We start from the raw sequence: 23768 nt of genomic DNA, 5'->3' as shown, positions 1-23768 counted from the left end.
TCTGTTCACTGCCTGCTGCTGTCCTAAGCAAGACTTGCCTGTTGATCAACCATTGCAGAAAAATTAAAGGAATTGTTATTAGTTGGTTGAATAAGACACAAGAAAAGTGGGATAAGAACACTCAAAAATAAATATTTTTACTGAATTGAATGTCATTTTTATTTATTACAGAATACTGTTCTCACAGAGAACAGAAAAAGATAAACTGAACTAGGACTACAACTTCAAATATTTCAGTTATATTTAAAGAACTATCTCAGAAACTGAACCAAATGATGAACAAGAGAGTAACATTTCTTCATTTCCCATGAACTTGGTAGGGAGAGAAGGGAACTTAAAGATGCAAATCAGCCACTCTCTAATTTCAAATGCATTCTGACATTCTCCCGGATAGGCAGAAATCTATCTCATGTGAAAGAGCTCTGGAGAAGAAAGTTCCGAGACTCTTCTCTCATTCAACTCAAAGTTGAACAGCTCTCAATGTCAAAAAATGTTGCATTATGTTTATCTCAAATCCTTTATATTAAAGACAATCCATTTTCTCTTGTTCCAGTCTCTGGAGACAAAGGACAACTGTAATGCTTTTGAAGACCATTTTTCAATCACCCCACAGTCTCCTCTTCTCCAAGTTAAACAACCCCAGCTTCTTTAATCTTTCTTTGATGGTCTTATTTTCCAATGCCATTTGTGGCTCTCCTCAGGGTCCCTTCACTCTCTCTTCATCCAGCTTTATACATGGAGCCTAGAACTAGATAAAGTCCTCTAGTAAGTACTGAGTATAGTGAGAAGCTTCCTTCCCAGTGATCAGACTTTTTGTATACTCAGGCTTTTTTCCCCAACATTTGCAATAATGGCCACACTCTTGTTATTGGTTACTGAGGTTGATTTTCATTATTTTTGCCAAGTAAATTATGGTATATTAACTCAGTGGTATATTAGACAGCCATTGAAAAGGATAATAATTTTCAAGAGTGTATAGCAACAGAAAGAGAAAAGGTATAGTTAAGTCAAAAAAGGAAAAATACAAAATTATGTGGCCTCACATATGTGGCTGCAAGGTACTTTATACACCACTTTATTATAGCACTAAACATTTTATATTCCTGTCATTTGTTTCTGTGCTTATCTGCCCCTCCAAGCCAGTGGAAGCCCTAGGCAGTTTTTAAGTTATCTCTGTCGCACTAGCACTGAGTATGGGTCCTGGAATGGAGTAGGTACTTACAAGTGTTTGTTAAATGAACAGATAAATTAGAGCCATATAAAAATACCTAAGAATGGAAACAACAGCTTAGGCATAATAGGAGAAAATAAAAATAGTTGTGCTATAATGGTGAAATTACAAGGGTTTTATTCTTCTCAAGTTTTCTTTCACCTATTATTCTTACCTGGAAAAAAAGGAGGGGGAAAAAGTCAGGATTAAAGTGTTTATTCCTGGTCAGCTTATAATCAACAGGTCCCTCAATGTCCTATTTTCTATCCATGCAACTTGTTTCATTGTTACTGGGATGTTTTGTCTTGATTTATGAGCAGATCCTTTGGTAAAGTTTCCTCTGATATTCTTAGTTCACTTTCAGGAGTACTGCTTGACAACATCCCTCTTCCCTTCTACCTAGAGAATATATCTCAAGCTATACCTGGGTGTAAATGTAAGTATTTTCCACGTACATCTCCTCATCTGAACTTCCTAACAATCCTGGGAGGTAGTCAAGGTAGGGACAAATTTCTGTTTGAAAGATGAGAAAAAGGCTTAAAGAGGCTAATGGTGACAGAGATTGCAAGAAATGCAATCCCGAACCCAGGTCTCGGACTTCAAACCCCATGAATACTCCATCACACCATCCACTGCTGGGCTGTATGATCTCAGATATAAAGACCCCCAAGATTCCTTATGCTCCCAAATTTGTCCCTACTTAGCCCTTTCAGTTGCTAGGTGAAAAAGCATTTATTGCATGCCTATCATATGTTAATCAACCTACCTATGATGAATACAATTATCATCCACGCTTTTTAGAGAGGAGATAACAGACTCAAAGGCATAAGACAGTTTCCTAAGGTCACTCAGCTGGTAAACAACAATCTGATATTCAAACTCAGGTCTGTTTGATTCCAAACCCCAAAACCCTTGGAAAGAGTGAGAACTTTCCCTCAAGTTAGTGACCTGGCCCAGTCTCCAAGATGCCCACTGAACAGCTCTTCCTACAGTCCCATTTAGACATATCTCCTCAAAGGGAGGAGGCAGGATCAGAGTAGAAAGCCATAAGGGGCAGGTCGCAGCTGTGGCCTGACTTCCTGTTAGATGATAATGACTAAAGTCAACTATATATGCTACTCCCTAGCCTGTGGGAGTCATTCTGAAAGTATCTGAACTCTATTCCAGACCCAGAATTGTGCTATCTCAGCTCTAACTCTATGTCAAACCATAGCTCCCCTTTTACCAACACCGTCCTATTTATTAACCTGTGCTAACCTGGGTAGAACAGTGCAGAGAACATAAACCACTGCATTCTCAAAGTGCTGCTCTGGATATTAACAACTAACAATTATTTAACCCTTACTCTGTGCCAGGCATGTTCTAAGTGCTTAACACATTTAATCCTCACCACAACCTTATGAATTAGATACTATTACATTCCAGGTGTTACTAATGAACAAATTGAGGTAAAGAAAGGTTGATTATTGCCCAAGTCACATAGCTAGTGAGTGGCAGAGCTGAGGTTTGAAGCTGGGCAAATCCATGAGTTCATGTTCTTAACCACAACACTGTACTGCCAGTTGTGATGTGAGAACTCAATAACAAAAAAACAGTTTTTACTGTATAGCACAGGGAACTATATTCAATATCTTGTAGTAACTTATGGTGAAAAAGAATATGAAAACAAATATGTGTATGTTCCTATACGACTGAAGCATTATGCTGTATACCAGAAATTGACACAACAGTGTAAACTGACTATATTTCAATAAAAATATATTTAAAAAGTAACTCACTAACAAAGCACCATGGAAATGCCTGAATTGATGCAAAAGGTAGCAATAAAAACAATGATACAATGCATTTTACATAGCACTTGGCACATCTGTGGACTCAGTTGGTCCTCACAGGAATGGTGTGAGAGAGGCAGGAGTGATATTATTATCTTCAGTTTTCAAGAAGGTGATATAGAAGAGAGGTTGAATACCCAAGGTGTGAAGTTTGATGGGTTCAAATTCTGGCTCTGTCCTTTCTTAGCTATGTAACATTGGACATATCCATGCTGAGCCTCAAGATCTTCATATGTAAAAATACCTTCATAGTGTTAGGGGGAAGAATGAATGTGGTAATGCATGTAAAGTGTTTCACACTTTTCTTGGTCCAAAGGAAAACATCAATAAATGTTGGCTATTATAATATGAGGAAACTAAGGACATGAGAGGAGAAGGGTGCATATACAATACTCAGGGAGGTATGGGAAGAACAGGGCTTAGATTCTAGGCCCCTACATCTTCAGTCCAGTGTTCATCTAGGGCTCTTTACTCTGAGGAAATCATTTTATATTTTGCCTGCCACTCCTGCTACCCATCACTGACAATGGAAATTCAGTACCTAACATAAGGTTGGCAGGTAGCAGGCCCTCAGTAAGTATATACTGAATGAAAGAAATACCTAAGCTTTAAAAGCACTCTCACTGGACCCTGAGGAGAGAGAGACTAAGATGACAACAGTCTTTGCCTTCAAGAAACTAACAGGGCTACAAGAGATATGGACTTCCAAATGAATGGTTAACCAACAGTGTAACAAGTAATGTCCTAGAAGACTGAACAAAGAGCTATAGCTTGGAGAGGAAAAAATCCCTTTCCATTCATTTGTTACTAATTCTCCTATGTCCTGGAAGCAAGTAGAAGATGATAAAATTCTTTCAAAGAAAATGGAGACTCAGAGGTAAAATTACTTACCTGGGATCATGCACAGGCAAATCTCAAATCCTGACTTCAAATCCAAAGTGTTTTCAGCAATACATTTCACATTTCTAGTTGAGAACCAGCTTTCTGGTTCAAGCAGGAAGGGACTTTTGTATTGGTTCATCCAAATAAACTAAGGTTAACTTTCTTATTTAAAGTTCCTCAGCTACGGAGTTGGGAGACATTGGATGGCAAAAATTCAAGGCAGATTTTGAGACTTCCTGAAGATGGTTGTGTCAAAGGCTAGAAGATGATCTGTCCAAGATAATTGGGGTATGATCTGGAAGCAAGAGGAAATCCTTCATGCCTTTGATAGGGAACTGCTCCAATAATGACTTGAGGTGTCAAAATGGATTTTAGCTCTGCCAATTAAATGTACCTCTCAAATGAAGACTACAGATTAGGGTGTCTGAATCCATTGAACATTGAGCATGGTGAACTACTGTTCACTGGGAGTTTATGGTCAGGGATGACAAGAAATTTGGCAACTCTACCCCATGGTTATTTAACACCACTGCAGAGATATATGAACCCATCAATCTGCTTCATGGAAACATGAAAATGTTTATTGTGATAATTAGTTAGCAGCTGTATCTTACCCAGTTCTTCTACAGTAATCATCACACCACAGAAAAAAAAATCCAAGTAGGAGAAATTTATTTTGTGCCCTTCTATACAAACAAAGGGGTTTGAGGGCATTTCTTTCTCCACCCTTAGGTTCAACACAGTCTCTCTCTGTTCCCTGTCTATCTGTCTCTTTCTGTCTTTCTCTGTCATCTCTCTCTCTCTCTCTCACACACACACAGAGCTATCCCCTTCAGCTTAGATTATCTATACCAATTCAAGGAATATTAGATCAACATTTACTAGCTTTATGACCTTTAGCAAGTTACTAAACCACTCAGAGATTTGTTTCTTTATCTGTAAAATGCAGATACCAATAACTACCTCCTAGAAAGTGCCTGGAATATAGTAGGTGCTCAGTAACTGGTAGCTGACTCAGAGGTGTTGGTACCAGCTAGATGATAGGGAGGGAGTATCTTAGGATGTGTGTTAGAAAATGGTGATTTTTTACAGGTTTGGGATACTGAGATAAGCTGACTCCTTAGGCATTCTGCTTGCATCGGGCAGCACCAGCAATCTTGATGTAAGCTATTGCATAAGATACAAGACAAAGCAACTCTCCTTTGGTATTAGAACTAACTTGGACATCAACAGTGCTGCAAAAGCAAGATTTCCAATCCTCATCTCTTTTCTACCTACCTCTAACCACCACCAATTCCAGAGCCTTCTACTCACTGACTCATGCTCACCACCCATTGTAAAAGTCTCATTTTGTCATTCACTCCCCATTCTGACTCTCACAATTAAAGCAACACAATGTCTTCCTCAACTACCCTCCTTCTGCTGACAGATGACAAGTGTGGGCTGTTGTAATGGTGGATTCCTCAGGCAGTATTTCAAAAGAAACCAGGGGATTGAAGATGATGTATACAGACTGTTGGAATAATTTCATTAAATAAAAATGTATAAAAATGAACTATTATGCTCCAGACACAGCAGTTCTGCTGCTGAGTCTTGTCATTGCAATATGTATCTTCTGTCCATGTGATAAAAAGACTTGTGTTCTTTCTAACTTACAGGCCAGTAAGTCCTTGCTGCACTATCTCCCACCTGGGGCCAATATGTGGGCAGAATTTTCACCAGGGTCAGGTCCTTGAACAGATTGTAGCAAGAAAAGCTTGGGAGGGCATGAGCAGCAGTGATGAAAAAGCCCCTCAAACCCACTGCCCCACAATCTCAGCTGGTCACTGCAGACAGAACAGAGACAGCAACAGAATAGACTCTAGGGGAGGAATCAAAGACTCAGAGAAAAACTCAAAAGAAAACCCATGAGCTAGAAGAGAAGTGGAAGGAAAAAAAATAAAGCAAAGAGCTCGAAGTCAAGTAGGAGAGAGACAGACAGACAGACACAGTAAGCAAATGAGACTGAGGACAAAGGATAAAAGGAAGATTGGCCAGGCAAATGAGAGAACAAGAGAAATAACAGAATAAAAGAAGAGGAGAAAAAGACAAATGTAACTCAAGGGGCTTTGAAGTGATGGAAAATAAGAACCAAAGAAAGAAGAAACAAAAAAGAGGTAGCTAAATGGAATAGGGGGCAGAAATTATCAGGGACCTAACCAATGTATTTTTTGCTTCACATTAGACAGTCCTTTCTACTTTCATAATAGGGTTGCACTTGACACCTGTCAAGGCTATAACCTTGACAAGCAAATGTGAAAGATATTGGTTTTCATATTCACCACACATTTAAAAGCTGTGGTAACTAGGACAAATTAAGGAGAGAAATAAAGAAAGAAAAGCCAGGAAGAGGCTTAAAAAACCCAGAACTTTTTTCCAAAGTAGGAAGAGATAAAGATGGAGAAGGAGTTGGAGGAAGTGGTGGAGGAATTGGTAGAGGTGGAGGGTGGGAAGGAGTAAAGGAGGGAGGGAGAGGTTGAGAGAAAGAGAGGTTGAGATAGAAAAATACACATATACATACTTTAAGACTAATTTTTGTTTTTGAATCAGTAGCCTCACCATTCACTCTTCCAGCAAATGAAAGTGGTTACTTTTTCTGTGCCTCCATTTCCCAAGCCTGCATCCTTCTCCCCATCTCTACAATCCCAGCCTCTATCCAGGCCCTCCTAAACCACCACTTGGAGGATTGGAACTCCATCTTTCCTAGCCTCTCTGCATCTCACGTTGCCTGCCCCTCTAAACTCTTACTCCCAATCTTTTCCTGGGCCATCCCTGTAGTCTGGAATGTTTATAGTGGTATGCTTGAGTTTGGATTGCCAGGTTAGAGACTGGAGGCTGTCTTTCTGTCCAGCCACCATGGCAAAAGTGTGGGATTCTGTTCTAAGTTGAAAAATGGTGTCTGTGCTAAGGTCTGAAGAAGCTAATTTCTTCTACATGAAGATTCCTATAAAAGAGAGAAAGAGAATGAGAGGAAAAAGGAGAGGGAGAGATAAAGAGAGAGACAGAGAGATAATTTTGCCTGTTTCCTATCCAATTAGTTTTATCACTAATTTATCACTCTATTAAAAATGTAACTCATTATTAAATTCGTTTAACCAAAATAGTCTCCGGTTACATAGTTCTTTTTTAAAAATAAAAAGATTAAAATGTTCAGAAGTTATCTAAGTTTGGCTATGGTCTAGTTGGAAAAAAAAGCAAAACAGAATCAGACAGACCCTCCAATCTTCCCTCTCCCCATGTTCCCAAACGTTCTGTTCTGCCTTGCTTGTGGCATGTATAACACGCTCATAATTAGTAATTGACTTTCCTGCCTCCTCAGGTGGACTCTGGGTTTCTTAAAGGTAACCATGCCTTCTTCATCTCTGGGTTGCCTAAGAGCTGCATAAGTATTGACCTTAACAAATACTTGTCTTGGAATTAGAGCTCTTTCCTGTCTAGTTAAATCCTGTGGATCCAATCACCATTTAGGTGAACAGTTAAACTTTTCTCCTGGCAGAGGAGAGGAAAAGGAGACAAACAGGGAAATTAACATTTATCAGGCACCTATATCAGGCATTATGCTAATCCTTTTCACGTGCACTATTTCCTCCAATTCTCAAAATAATTCTAGACATAGATATTTTTACCTTTATTTGACTTATAGAAAAGTGAGATCCTAAAAGGTTGAGTAATGAGTCCATTGTCACTACCAGGGTCTAGATTTGGACACAGGGTCTATTCAACTGCAAAACCCATGATTTTATCTCTACACTACCTTAGCTCCTAAGGTTAATAAAACCTCTTAATATCCAAAGCCATTTTTTTTTTTTGGTACTGGTCCTATTCAACTTCCCTAAACACTGATTCCTGTAAGTAAGCACCCTCTACTCAAAACTTTTTCTTTCCTTGGCTTCTGCAGAACTATTCCACCCTGGTTTTGTTCTTATGCTTCTGGCCACTCCTTTTCAGTATCCTCTGGCTGCTGGTTTTAGACTGTTCTAGGTGTTCACACTCTCCTTGGGCAATATCATTGAGTCTCAAAGTTTTTCTGAGAATCTGGATGTGGCAGACTCCCAAGATTGTATTTTCAACTCGATGTTTTTCCCCGAAGTTTAGACTCAAGTCATTACTGCCTCCTGAGCCTCTTAAATCCAACATGTCTAAAACTCAGCTCATCAGTCTCACTTCCATACCTCAACTTCTCCAAACCTTGCTCCTACTCCCATCTCCAGCATAAGATATCAGCTTCACTGGTAATCAGGGAAATTCAAATTTAAACAATCTCAAAATACCATCTTAGTCCCATCAGAGTGGCAGAAATGTAAAGGTCTCATAGTACTAAGTGCTGTGGTGTGGGGGTTGAGGAGGGGTCAGACAGCCTTTTTGAAGATTATTTGGCAGTATCTATTCAAGTTTTAAATGTGACTAACCTAAAAATCAAGCAATTCTATTTATCAGTATTCATTCTAGAAAAAAATTTTGGCACAGTGTACACAAAAGGGAATATATTACTAAAACCCATTAAATTGTACACTTCAAATGAGTGAATTGTGTGGTGTGTGAATTATATCTCAATAGATCCCTTATCTAAACAAACAAAAAATATATAAAGACTTTAACTGAAGCACTATATTTTTTATTGTGGTAAAATACTCATAACATAAAATTTACCATTTTAACCATTTTAAGGTACAATTCAGGGCATTATGTACATTCACAATGTTGTGCAGCCATCACCACTATCCATTACCAGGCTTTATCATCTTCCCAAAGAGAAACTCTGTACCCATTAAATAGTAACTCCCTATTCTCCATTCCCTCCAACCTCTAGACTTCTACTTTCTGTCTCTATGAATTTGCCTACTTTACATACCTCATGTAAGTGGAATCATACAATATTTGTCTATGTGTATGGCTCATTTAACTTAGCATAAATTTTTCAAGGCTCACCCATGTTGGAGCATATATCAAAATTTCAGAATGTGATTGCTTTTTACATCTGAATAATACTTCATTGTATATATAGTCCACATTTTTAATCCAATCATTTGTTGACAGTCACTTGAGTTATTTCTACCTTTTGGCTATTGCAAATGCTGCAGTGGACATTAGTGTACAAGTATTTGTGTCCCTGATTTCAATACTTTTGGGTATATACCATCTAAGAGTGGAATTGTTGAATCATATGACAGTTCTATATTTAACTTTTTGAGAGGTCCCCAAACTGTTTTCCAACAGCATTTTACACTTCTGCCAGCAATGCAAGAAGGTTCTTTATTACGTAGCTAATACTTGTTATTTTAAGTTTTTTTTTTAACTAATAGCCATCCTTATAGGTGTGAAGTGGTATCTCATTATGAGTTTGATTTGCATTTACTTAATGATTAAAAAGTTGAATATCTTTTCATCTGGCTTATTGGCCATGGTATATCTTCTTAGAGAAATGTCTATTCAAATCCTTTGTTCATTTTTGAATTGGGTTTTTTTGTTGCTGAGTTGTAGGGATTCTGGATATGTTTCTGGATATTAATTCCTTATCAAATACATGATTTGCAAATATTATCTCCCATTCTGTGGATTATCTTTCCACTCTCTTGGTAGTGTCCTTGATGCACAATGTAGTTTAAATTTGATTAAGCCCAATTTATCTATTTTTTTTTTCTTTTGTTGCCTATGTTTTCGGTATTATCTTTAATAGGAAAAACAGGTAAAAACTTAAATGACTATCAACTAAGTCTTGGAAAATAAACTATACAACCATGTTACAGGACTCCTTATGGTAGTCAAAAGGAATGAGGTAGATCTATACATACTGACATAGGAAGATGATGAAGACAAATTTTTTTTAGGTGAAAAATGCAAGTTGTAGCCCATTCATACAACACAAACACACACAGACTCATGGCTTCTAGTGGCTCAGAGACTAAATTAATTTGAGCATGTGTGCCCTCACCCCAAGGCTCTTCCTGCTTCGTCTAGTGAAATCAGTGTTAACCAATGCTTTTTAAAGTACAAATATTAATTACAGTATTTTGTTTCCAGCTACAAAGTAAATACAAACTCTAACACAATATCCAATCCCTAATCCTATTTATACAAAGTCTCCCTCATCTCTGAGTTCTTGAAATAAAGAGCTAGACCAAGATTTGTAGAGAAAATGTAGAGACCAATATATTTGTCTGTATTTCTCCTTACATGATTATTCTCCATGATTTCCTTACATGATTTTTCTCAGTAAGTGTATGAGGACTCTACTTATGCTACCATGTGTCCTACTACTTTACATTTTCTGGTGTTGCCCTGAGGGAAGGTTGAGAATTCTTTTTCTATTCAGGCAGTTAGTGCTTTCTTCAGATAATGCTGAGCAGGAAGAATATCTGATCCTGTACACTTTAGGGCCAATTCCAGTAGGCTTGGTCCAAGGATCAAAAAGAATAAACAGATGCCAATCTAATGAAACAGAACAAAACAAAACAAATAAAGAAAAGACAAAGTTTCTAAATCTTTAGGCAATATTGCATTTTAGACATGTGGTTTGATATGAAAATATATAGTAGTGCCTATCAAGGATGCTTCTATTTTATTAAAAAGGAGAGAGATAAATAGATCAAGAAAATAATCAAACATTACAGAGAGATAAGAACGGATGTAAGGAAGTTAGAGTAAGATTAGAAAAAACAACATAAGCTCAGGATTTTGAAAGGTTTCTGCCATACATTCCAGAAGCTTGCAACACTGAACAAGAGAACTGGACTACAAGGATGTCAGGGGAGGAGAGAGAGGGGATTCAAATTTCCCTGTACACACTTCTGTACCATTGTGCACTTTGTGTCATGTACATGTTTTACCTATTAAAAATGAATCAACAATACTAATGTTAAAGACCCCAGCTATATAAAAAAATGGCTTGGGCAGCCTATAGTGACCTCCTAACTGCTACAAACTCTTATGCAAAATAATCTACTGTGCATCCTTAGCTAGCACCAAAACTCTGGACCATCACTCTGTTCTCAACCAAACTACACCAGAAATTCTCAAAGAATAGCATATACTAAATTTGGAAGGAAAAAATCAAGATGTGTCTGGGACATCTCGCTTTTTCAAAAAGCAAGCAAGAGTAATCCTAATAATTATTCTGCCATTAAATGGTCTAAGATGCTGTTCTAAGGGTTTTACATGAATTAATTGATTTAGTCCTCATAGCAACCTTATAAGTTAAGTAATATTATTAACGACCTTGTTTTGCAAAAAGGGAAACTGATGCAAAGAGAGGTTAAAGCCACTTGCTCAAGGTCAGAATCCTTGCAGAGATGCCTGGGATAGTTTTTTTTTTTTTTTTTTTTTTTTTTTTAAGAACAACTAAGTCAAGCAGTGACAAGTAAAAAAGATTACAGCTAAATAAAACAAGTCTATAAGAAGAGTTTTCTATCCACAAGAATACTTAAAAGTTGTGAATAATGTAAAGTGTTTGGCAATATTTTGTATGTTTTATTAATAGAAATAATTATTGACTTAGTAGAACCAGGTGGACATCCTCAGAAAACAACACTGACAATGATTATAATAAAAATAGTTAAATATTATGAAATGTTTACATGTACTGAGTACAGTTCTAAGCAATTTACACTATTTCATTTAATCCTTAAATGACCCCATGAGAGAGAGATAGTATTACTAGTATTATCCCCGATTTATAGTGAAAAAAAGAGACATATCAGGTTCAATAACTAATCAGGGATCAAGTGGTTGACAACTAAGAAGAGTTAAGTCAAAGTGTGAATGAACCCAAGCATTCTGGCTTCAGTATCCACACTCTAAAACATTACCCTATATTGTCTCACTTGTGGGTCAGCAAATAACTTGTATATACAGACATGATGAATTAGAAAATACTATATGAAAATAGTATGGATTCCTTAAAAAACTGAAAAAAGACTTGCCCTATGATCCAGCAATCCCACTCCTGGGCATATATCCAGAGGAGACTCTAATTTGAAAAGATATGTGCACCACAATGTTCATAGCAGCACTGTTTATAATAGCAAAGTCATGGAAGCAACCTAAATGTCCACCGACAGATGACTGGATAAAGAAGTTATGGTATATATATACACACAATGAAATACCACTCAGCCATAAAAATTAATGAAATAATGCCATTTGCAGCAACATGGATGGACATGGAGATCATCATACTAAGTGAAGTAAGCAAGAAAGATGAAAAATACCATATGATATCACTTACATGTGGAATATAAAAAAAAAAGGACACAAATGAACTTATTTACAAAACAGAGACAGACTCACAGACCTAGAAAACAAACTTATGGTTACCAAGGGGGAAGGGGATAGAGGGATAAATTGGGAGTTTGAAATTTGCAGATACTAACTACTATGCATACACTAGATAAATAACAAGGTCCTACTATATAGCACAGAGAACTATATTCAATACCTTGTAATGGCCTATAATTTAAAAGAATATGAAAAAGAATATATATATATATATATATATATATATATATATATATATATATATATATTTTATATATATATAAAACTGAATCACTATTCTGTACACCAGAAATTAACACAACATTGTAAATCAAGTATACTTCAATAAAAAAAGAAAATACTATACGGTTTTTGCTTTCTTGCAATTAAAAGAAAGAGGACAAAATTAAGAGAAGACTGTGCAGAGGAAATTGAGATCATGTGCGGAAAGTTTTAAGTTGGGAGTAAGAGGAGATCCATTGAATTTCCACGGACATACTATTTCTCTTGCTGATCATGCTTTAATAAACCAAGTGTTCATTAATCCATATGCTTGTCCTAGGTGACTACCCATGGACACTGCAGGATGGTCGAGAGCTCAGGACTGCAAACTTCATTAAATGGCTTTGGGGAAGCATTGCAGGTTACAAAGTGATTATGTTCACTTACTAGCATGATTGTTCTCTCCACTCCTTAACACTCCCGTGGGCCCTGCTTACTGCTACCTGAACAAATCATGGATTTCTATTCCTCTGTACATTTACTTAGGCTGTTCCCTCTGACCAAAATGCTTGTCACTACTTCTGCCCTACCAGCCCCTTTTCCATAAATGGATAACTTCTACCTATTCCCTCAAAAATCCTATTCAAATGTCACTGCCTATGCCAGCTCACACAAATGAATTAGTGAGTTCCTCTATTGCTCTCTAACTCTTGGTATTTCATCATATGCCTGTCCACCAACCCTACTCCTCACTAGACTGTAAGAACTTTGAGGGAACACATTGTTCTGTGTTTGATTCATCTCTGTACCCCTGGTACCAAGATGGGGAAAGGCAAAAACAAATGTTAAATTTTTATCATCACCATCATTGTATCATCATTCCAAAGGCCCAACCTTTGCCTGCATAGTCACAGGGCTGAGACAAAGTATCTACAGGTTAACAGCTCACAAAAGCAAGGTCTTTGGAACCAGGTGGAAAGATGTGAGTTAAATCTCAACTTTACCCCTTACTAGCTATGTGAATGTAAGTGAGTCACTTCACTTCTCTGAGCTTCAGTTTCCTCATCTATTAAAATAAAGGTGAATAATTGGGCCTTCCTCACAGAGTTACTGTAAGGATGCCATGTAAACATGTGTGTAGATCACACAGTGTACAATAGCCACTTAAATAAGAGTTCTTATTATTAAGGCAATTGTACCTGTGGGTGCCAGTAGAGACCTGTGTCTGCATGGGCCTGGATATTTGTCCATATCACTCATTGTCCCAGAAACTCCACATCAGAACATTGTATCAAGCTGTCTTTAGAGTCTTAATCAGGCCCAAAGACTGACAAAAGAGCCAGAGTATTAATCTCTGACATGGACTCAGATTATTAATTTGCTGCTATGGGGACTACAGCCCATCTGTTCAGAAAGAGAAGCACTTAGTCCTTAATTCCTGAGAGGCTGCCAATATAACTTAATGTTTGTCATGGTATCAACAAAGGCCCCACCTGGAAACATGCATCTTAGGGACTAAAGTGAGTCTAGAAAGGACAGGGATGGATCTCTCCTTCTCCATTAACCTTGCTTCTGGCTTCAGCTCTATCACTGATTAGGCAAGTCTCCTTCCCTTTCTGGACCTCTGTTTCCCTAGCTGTGCAACAAAACTGTTGGGTCAGATGGTCTGTCTAGGTCCTATCAGCTCTGAGAATCCAGAGTTCTCTTTTCCCTCCTTTTTTGCATGCTCCTCTGCCCTTGGTTAATTCTAAAGTCTCAAGAGCCAAGATGGGATCCACTGACCAAAAGACAGAAAGGATGCACTCTCTATAACAGGAAGTTGAACCTGTAAAAGCAGAGCAGTAAGGCCCTGGGCCTTGATCTTCTGAGGCATGGTATGTGTGCTCGCACATGCATGCTCAGGCTGATGGGGGCAAGGGTGTCACATCCTAAGTTGGGAAGGAAGACAGAGGAAGAGGCTCTCTCAAGAGTTCTGATAGCTTTGGCAGTCACTGTGCCCCTGAGAAGCAGCCAGGCTTGGCCTAGGGCTTTGACCTGTCCAACTCACTCTACATTGGCCCATGAAAGAAAAGAAGCCAAGAGAGACTCTGGCTTCCAGAACTGTAGCTGGCATCTGCTTCCATCTGATATCCAAAAGCCAACTGATGAGAAGAACTATTCTATCCACTTCCAAAAGTCCAGGCAAAAACCTTAGATACAATGGGCTAGAAGAAACTTGTCAAAGGAGGGAATGGAAATAACACTTGTTGAACACCTTGCTGTCTTGACATAAGCATGTGGTAATCTCGGAACAAACCAAGAAAAGCAGGGTGGAAAATGCCTGCCAAGCTATAAAAATGCAGAGGAGATTTGTATTTCGGGAGCTATGGATATCTAATTTTCTCAAGAGAATGTTGCCAAGAAAATAGTTATCTAAATGTTATTCCTCTACTAGCAGATACAGGGACTTAATGTCTAGGTAGAGCAAAATGGCAGGGGTGGTCTAACAGTAGATCTAGCTAAGTAGTAAGAATGGGAGATAAGTGACCATGACTCAAGGCAGTGAAAGGAAAGAGAGATGATATTCTTCAGAAGCAAATTGGCAGAGAGAGAGAGAGGCTAAGTATTGAAGAGGATGGGGACATAGAAGGCATATGAGGGTTTAGAGAGAAGATGGGCACTTGAAGGAGGAAGGGGCCACAGCCGAAAGGGTAGGCCTGACAGGGGGTCAGAACCTAAGTGAGGAAAGGAAAGAGTTGAGAATGACAGAAGAGAGCAAGAAGGAGGTAATTGGGGCCAGAGGAAAATGCGGGTTTTGCCCACAAAACTGATGGTTCCACAAAGGGAAGGAAAAGAAAATGCAAATGTGGGGCTGAGGGGACAGTGGCTTAGAAGGTAGTTAAAAATATCTGAGGGAATGGAGATTAAATAAATGAATAGGGCCTGAGGAAGATGGAATTGCTACATGAGGTTACTAGGGCTACATAAGAAGCACTGTGGGGGCTCAGTCATGAGATGCTGTCAATTGATAGACAAGGCTAAATTAAGCCTAGAAAGCTTGGGGGTGGATGGAATGGAAGTGGGGGGAAAGGGAAGATTTTAGTGAGAAATTGTGGGCAATCCAGAAGATTAGAGAAAGTGATGAAATAATGGATTGGTGTGCAAATGGAGACTAAGAGAAGGGACGGGGCCTCAGGGAAAGGATACACTTAACAGTAGAGAAGGGGGTTCAATGAGGAGAGGAGGTTCCATAATAAGGAGGACTCACTTGGGAAATGGGAGTTCTGTAAGTATTAGGGTTCAGTGATAAGGGGCTTCAAGAAGGGGAGAGGCTTCAGCCATGATCAAAGAGGAAAAGGGAATTCACTGGGGCAAAGGCTCAGTGACAGAGGTGTGGACTATTTACAGATCTGAAAATATATGTGAGACAAACTTTCCCTCTGGACTGGATGATATAGACACATTTCTCCATGATCCTCTGCTACTAAGGGCAACTATAAACCCTGGGAAAAACGCAGGGGGCAGCCAGAGGAGAACTTTGGCAGGTGATAAGAAGAAGGTAATTGGGATTTCCAGTCAAGATGGTGGAGTGGTAGGACCATGAGCTTGCCTCTCCTCATGACTACAACAAACCCAGAACTGAATGCTTAACAACCATTGAAAAAAAGACTGGAACCTAGCAAAAAAGATCTGCAACTAGAAACATAAAGAGGGAACCACAGCAGGATGGTAGGAGGGGTGTGCTCACGATATAATTGGACCTGATACCCTCCGGGTGGGTGATCCACAAGCTGAAGATTAGTTAAATTCCAGAGGCCCTCCCACAGGGGTGAGAGTTCTAAGCCCCATGTTAAGCCCCCCAGCCCAGGTTCCAGCACTGGAAGGAGAGGGATATCCCAGGACATCTTGTTTTGAAAGCCAGCAGGGCTTGGATCTGGGAACCCCACGGGACTGGGGAAAACAGACTCCATTCACTGGGGAAGCATACACAGAAACTCAAGTGCGCCAGGTCCAAGGACAGAGGCAGTGATTTCATAGGAACTTGAGCCAGACCTGCCTGCTGGATTTGGAGGATCTTCTGGGGACATGGGGGACAGCTCCAGCTCACACAGGAGACATAAAAGCTGGTGGTGGACATTCCAGGAGTGTTCATCTACATGAGCTTTCCTGGAGGTTGACATCTTTCTTGGATCATTAGCACCAAGACTTAGCCCCACCCAACAGCCTGTAGGGAAGCCTCAGGCCAAACAACACACAGCCACACCCATCAGCAGACATCCTAAGCCACAAAGGCCTCTAGTCACGGCCCTACCCACCAGAGGTCCAGGACCAAGCTTCACCCAGCAGTGGGCAGACACCAGCTCTTCCTGCCAAGAAACCTACATAAGCCTCTAGTCCAGGCTCATCTACCAGGGGCAGATACCAGAAATAAAGCAATCCCAAAGCCTGTGGAAGGAATTCACAAACACATAGAAAGATAAATGATATGCGGCTAAACAGGAATATCTCCCAGGCCAAAGCACATGATAAAATCCCAGAAGAAGAAATAAGTGATGAGGAGAAGGGCAATTTATCTGAGAAACAGTTTAAAGTAATGTTGGCCAAGATGTTCAGAGAACTCAAAAGGCGTATAGGTGCAGACAGCAAAATTGTTAGCAAAGAGGTGGAAAATATAAAGAATACCCAAACAGAGTTGAAGGATAAAACCACTGAAATGAGCAACACACTAGAAGGAACCAAGAATAGACTAAATGAGGCAGAAGAACGGATCAGTGAGCTAGAAGACAGATTAGTGGAAATCACTACTTCAGAACAGAAAAAAGAAAAAAGAATGAAAAGAAATGAGGATAGTTTAAGAGCACTCTGGGACAACATAAAGTGCACTAATATTTGCATTATAGGGGTCCCAGAAAGAGAAGAGAGAAAGGACCTAAGAAAAGTTTTAGAGAGATAATCACTGAAAACTTCCCCAGCTTGGGAAAGGAAATAGTCATTCAAGTCAGGAAGCATAGAGTATCAAACAGAATCAACCCAAAGAGGAAAACACCAAGGCATATAGTCATTAAATTGACAAAAATTAAGCATAAGGAGAAAATATTAAAATTAGCAAGATAAAAGCAACAAATAACATACAAGGGAACTCCCATAAGGTTATCAGCTGACTTTTCAACAGAAACTCTGCAGGCCAGAAGGGAGTGGCACAATATATTTAAAGCGATGAAAGGGGAGGAAGAGAGAAGATGACAGAGTGAAAGGACGCTCGTAGCTCACCCTCTCCCACAAATGCACCAAGACTTACATCCACAGACCCACTCAGCCAACCAGAGCACCTGCAGAACTCCGACAGAACATCGCCCTCTTCAAAAGATAGAGATGCCAAAAATCTGGTAGGAGAAAAGGAAAAAAGAAAGAAGAAAAGGCAAAGCAGAGCGGGACTGGTTCCATGGGGAGGGAGCGACAAAGGAGGACTGGTGCTCATTCGCTGGGTCTCCCGCCTCCAACAGAGAGGCCAGCAGGATGGAGGGGGAGCCTCCGAGGCTTGGATCTGTACAGACCAGCCCTTAACTGACAGAACTAAGTTAAACGGGCACAGAGGGTCCCCCCGACACCCAGCCTGAGACGCGGGCCAGAGGCTGGGGGCAGGGCCAGGCTGCCCAAGCCGGGCAGAGGACGGGGGCGGATGCACTGAGGCAGCCCTGGGGGACTGCAAGGGGCTGCGCGCCGTGGCTGTGGGCGTACAGGGCAGAACAACATGGGCCTTCCATAAAACAACATGGTTGATGTGCCTTGGGTGGAAGGGTGAATACCCCCATCTCTGAAAACCCGCAGAAAGTTTTCAAGGGAAGAGAGGTGGGGCTCAGGCACAGCCACCATATCCTCCGGCACTTGGCATCAAGGTGGGGGTGGGGGGCGACACCTGCTTCCGCACCTAAGGGATTAGCAACCTCAAAGGCCAGAGAGAGACCTGTCTACAGCCCAAGGCAGATAGGATCCTTCCATCCTGGTCCCTCAGAGAATTTGCTCTGCCAAGACAAGGAGCTGGGTTCTGGCCCGGAGCAGGGACAAGGCTGTTCCTCGGTCTTACCCGAGACCACCTGCGGAGTGCTGACCTGAGGCGGAGTGCGCAGCAGCACAGAGCAGCAGAGCGACCGGCGCCAGGAGAGGTAGGGCAGACCCCCGCCTTTCGGGCAGGAACACAGCCCCTGACCGAGGTGCTGGGAGGGGGCACGACCCGCCCTCCTACCCGGCCAGTCTGCAACAATTGACTGTTGCATCAGGAGGGGCAGTAACCCGCCCGCCTACAGCAGAGGAGAGCTGCACCTGACCCAGTGTTAGGAGGAGGCGCGATCTGCTTGCCGACAGGTGCTGGGAGCAGCACAGAAGAGGGCACCAACGGAGGGCCTCTGAAAACAGCAAGCTGAGTTTCCAAAACAGGACGAAGACAGGAAGACTTCACATTAAAAGCACACAGACCCCAAGACAACAATGAACACCGCCTTTTTTAAAAAATTCTGTTTTTACCTGTTCTATTTTCTATTACCCTCTTAATTTTTACTTAATTGATATTTATTTCTCCTGGGTTTTGATGTCCTGTTATTGATTAGACACAGGTTTCAAATACATCTTTTCATCTCTTCTCCTTTTTTAAAAGGATTTAAAAGGACGTCTCAACCCAATTGCTATTCTGCTTCAACTTGCTCTTCTATTATTCATTATACACTGTTTTCAAACTTTTTTCTCCCTTCTTTTAAAATTCTCTTTCTCTCTCTCTCTTTTTTTCTTTTTTGCCTAAGTCTTATTCCTACATAGGCATTAGATAGATAAACTCCTTAAGGACAAATAGATAACTGATACTCCATAAACCACAGTGCCAGAGAGGTATGAGCAAGATGAAGAAGCAGAGAAACAATTCCCAATTAAAATAACAAGAGAAATCCCCTGAAAGAATAATCAATGAAATAGACATCGATAGCCTACTAGATCAAGATTTCAAAAAAGGAGTGATCAAATTGCTGAAGGAATTAAAAGAGATAGTGCTTAGCGATACAAAATATGTCAAAAATGAAATGGAAGCTATAAAGAAGAGCAAAGTAGAATGGGTAAACTCATTGACTGAGATGAGGAATGATCAAAAAGTTGTACAAAGCCAACTAGATAATGCAGAGGAATGAGTTAGTGACCTAGAAGACAGGACAATAGAAAGCACCCAATCAGAAAAGCTACAAGATAAACAAATAAAAACAAATGAAAATAGCATATGGGATCTATGGGATGATATAAAATGTGCCATTCTTCGCATAATAGGTGTTCCAGAAGGGGAAGAAAGATCAAAGGGGATTGAAAAGGTTTTTGAAGAAATCATGACTGAAAACTTCCCAAACTTAAGGAAGGAATCAGAAATCCAAGTACAGGAAGCTCAGAGGGTCCCAAACAGGAAGAACCCAAATAGACCCACACCAAGACATATCATAATCAAGATGGCCAGAGTTAAGGATAAAGCAATGATCCTAAAGGCAGCAAGAGAAAAGCAAAGAGTGAGTTACAAGGGAACCCCCAAAGTCTCTCAGCTGATTTCTCTACACAAACACTACAGGCCAGAAGGGAGTGGCAAGATATATACAAAGTCATGAATGAAAAAAAGATGCAGCTTAAGATACTTTATCCAGCACGGCTATTGTTTAGGATAGAAGGAGACATAAAGAATTTCACAGACAAGAAAAAGCTACAAGAGTTTAGCAACACTAAACCCACGCTAAAAGAAATATTGAAAGGTCTACTGTAAATAGAAAAGCAGCAGAATGCTACAGAAATGACAAACTCAAACTGGAAAGGTGATAACTCATGAATTATGAATAAAATAAACACAAAACTATAAAAGAAGACATGCAAATCACTGAGAGTGGGAGAGCGAGGCAGGGAAATATAGAATATATTTTTTTCTTTATTTGTTAAATTTTTTGTTCTCGGTGGGATGGGTTTGAGATCATGTTACTATCAGTTTAATAAAAACAGTGATAGTAATGGGCTAATAGATTTACAAAAAAAGGGTAACCACAAGCCAAAAACTTACAAGGGAGTCACAAAAACTAAGTAAAATCCATGATAATACAAAGGAAAATTAAAAAACCACAAAAGGAAGAAGAAAGTAACAAAGAAGATATACCAATTCAGCTGCAAAGATAAGTTCAAAATGGCAATAAACACACATCTATCATTAATTACTGTAAATGTTAATGGACTAAATGCTCCAGTCAAAAGACATAGAGTGGCAGACTGAATAATAAAGCAAGAACTTTCAATATGCTGCATACAAGACACCCACTTTAGGGAGAAGGACACATATAGATTGAGAGAGAAAGGATGGAAAAGGATATTCCATGTAAATGGAAAAGCCAAAAAAGCAGGTGTTGCAGTATTGACTTCAGACAAAATAGACTTTAAAACAAAGTCCGTAAAGAAAGATAAAGAAGGACATTTTACAATGATTAAAGGAGTGATGCAAGATGAGGATATTACACTCATTAATATATATGCACCCAATATAGGAGCACCTAAGTACATACAAGAATTACTAACAGAGATAAAGGGGGATATTGATGGGAATACAATCATAGTTGGAGATTTTAACACTGCATTAACATCACTAGACAAATCTTCCAGACAGAAAATAAACAAGGCAACAGAGAAATTAAATAATACAATAGAAAAACTAGATTTGGTGGATATTTTCAGAGCATTACACCCCCCCAAAATAGGATATACATTCTTTTCAAGTGCACATGGAACATTTTCCAGAATCGATCATGTACTTGGGCACAAAAGAAACCTCAACAATTTTAAGAAGATAGAAATTATCTCAAGCATATTTACTGACCACAATGCCATGAAAATGGAAATCAACAACACAGAAACAAAGGAGAAAAAAGGAAAGCATGGAGATTAAACAATATGTTATTGAAAAACCAATGGGTCAACGAGGAAATCAAAGCTGAAATTAAAAAATACCTTGAGACAAATGACAATGAGAGAAGAGCCACTCAAAATCTATGGGACACAGCAAAGGCAGTGCTATGAGGGAAGTTTATAGTGATACAGGCTTTCCTCAAAAAAGAAGAACAATCTCAAATAAACAATTTAACCCACCACCTGAATTAATTAGAACAAGAAGAACAAAAATACCCAAAAAGCAGCAGAAGGAAGGAAATAATAAATATCAGAGAGGAAATAAATACAATAGGGTAATTAACAAGACCATAGAAAAAAATCAACCAAACCAAAAGCTGTTTTTTTGAAAAGGTAAATAAAATCAATACACCTCTGGCCAAACTCACAAAGAACAAAAAAGAGAGAGCACAAATTAGCAAAATAAGAAAGGAAAATGGAGAAATTACAACAAATAAAATAGAAATACAGAATATCATACGAGAATATTACGAAAAACTTAATGGAACAAAACTGGATAACCTAGAGGAGATGGACAACTTTTTGGAAACATACAGTTCACCAGGACTGAATCAAGAAGAAACTGACCACTTGAACAATCTGATCACTAGAAAGGAAATAGAAATAGCAATTAAAAACCTCCCTACAAATAAAAGTCCAGGACTAGATGGCTTCACCGGGGAATTCTACCAAACATACAAAGAAGAACTCATACCAGTCTATCTCAAACTCTTCCAGATGATTGAAAAGGAGGGAATACTCCCAAACTCATTCTATGAAGCCACCATCACCCTGATACCAAAACCAGGCAAAGACACTATCAAAAAAGAGAATTATAGGCCAGTATCACTGATGAACATAGACGCCAAAATCCTCACCAAAATATTAGCAAATAGAATCCAATAACACATAAAAAAAAGATTATACATCATGACCAAGTGGGATTCATCCCAGGGACACAAAGGTGGTTCAACATACGCAAATCAATCAATGTAATACATCACATCAACAACAGAAAGGACAAAATCCACATGATTATCTCAATCGATGCAGAAAAAGCATTTGATAAAATTAAACACCCATTTATGATAAAAAATCTCACCAAAGTGGGTATAGAGGGAACATATCTCAACATAATAAAAGCTATATATGACAAACCTACAGCCAGCATAGTACTCAACAGTGAAAAACTCAAAAGCTTCCCACTAAAATCTGGGACAAGACAAGGATGCCCACTATCACCACTCCTATTCAACATAGTCCTGGAAGTCCTAGCCCCAGCACTCAGGCAAGAGAGAGAAATAAAAGGGATCCAAATTGGAAAAGAAGAGGTAAAAGTGTCACTATATGCCGATGACATGTTACTATATATAGAAAACCCTAAAAGGTCCACACAAAAGCTACTAGAGCTGATTGAAGAATTCAGCAAGGTAGCAGGTTACAAAATTAACGTTCAAAAATCAGTTGCATTCCTTTACACTAATGATGAATCAACAGAAAAAGAAAATAAAGAAACAATCCCCTTTAAAATAGCACCCAAAGTAATAAAATACCTAGGAATAAATCTAACCAGGGAGGTGAAAGAATTATACACAGAAAACTATAAACCATTGATGAAGGAAATTAAAGAAGACTTTAAGAAATGGAATGCTATCCCATGCTCTTGGATTGGAAGAATCAATATTGTTAAAATGGTCACATTGCCCAAGGCAATCTACAGATTTAATGCAATCTCTATCAAATTACCCAGGACATATTTCACAGAACTAGAACAAATCATAATAAAATTTATATGGAACCATCCAAGACCTAGAATTGCCAAAGCATTACTGAAGAGAAAGAAAGAGGCTGGAGGAATAACTCTCCCAGACTTCAGACAATACTATAGAGCTACAGTCATCAAGACAGCATGGATTGGTACAAAAACAGACATACAGATCAATGGAACAGAATAGAGAGCCCAGAAATGAACCCACAAACTTTTGGTCAACTAATCTTCAACAAAGGAGGCAAGAATATACAATGGAGTAAAGACAGTCTCTTCAGAAAATGGTGTTGGGAAAACTGGACAGCAGCATGTAAAACAATGAAGCTAGAACACTCCCTTACACCATAGACAAAAATCAACTCAAGATGGATCAAAGACTTAAACATAAGACAAGATACAATAAACCTCCTAGAGGAAAACATAGGCAAAACATTATCTGACATACATTTCAAAAATATACTTCTAGAAGAAATCAAAGCAAGAATAAACAAATGGGACCTAATGAAACTTCAAGCTTCTGCACAGAAATGGAAACCATAAGTAAAACAAGAAGACAACCTACTGAATGGGAGAAAATTTTCGCAAATGAAACCGACAAAGGCTTGATCTCCAGAATATATAAGCAGCTCATATGACTTAA

At 39.2% G+C, this 23768-nt stretch overlaps 1 protein-coding gene across 1 annotated transcript in view; it reads right to left on the bottom strand.

Annotated features, from left to right (window-relative positions):
* Positions 1-312: 312 nt before the first annotated feature.
* The window catches only part of LOC135320228 (uncharacterized), a 71944-nt gene continuing 48488 nt past the window's right edge, over positions 313-23768 (bottom strand). The window contains exon 4 of the mRNA XM_064483088.1: positions 313-748. Coding sequence (XP_064339158.1) covers positions 743-748 — 6 coding nt within the window. The 3' untranslated portion in view covers positions 313-742. The remainder of the gene's footprint in view (positions 749-23768) is intronic.

Source organism: Camelus dromedarius, chromosome X (assembly GCF_036321535.1).
Source record: "Camelus dromedarius isolate mCamDro1 chromosome X, mCamDro1.pat, whole genome shotgun sequence".
NCBI classification, from domain to species: domain Eukaryota; kingdom Metazoa; phylum Chordata; class Mammalia; order Artiodactyla; family Camelidae; genus Camelus; species Camelus dromedarius.
The sequence above is the reverse complement of the archived record's forward strand: the minus strand, read 5'-3'. Positions and strand labels throughout refer to the sequence as shown.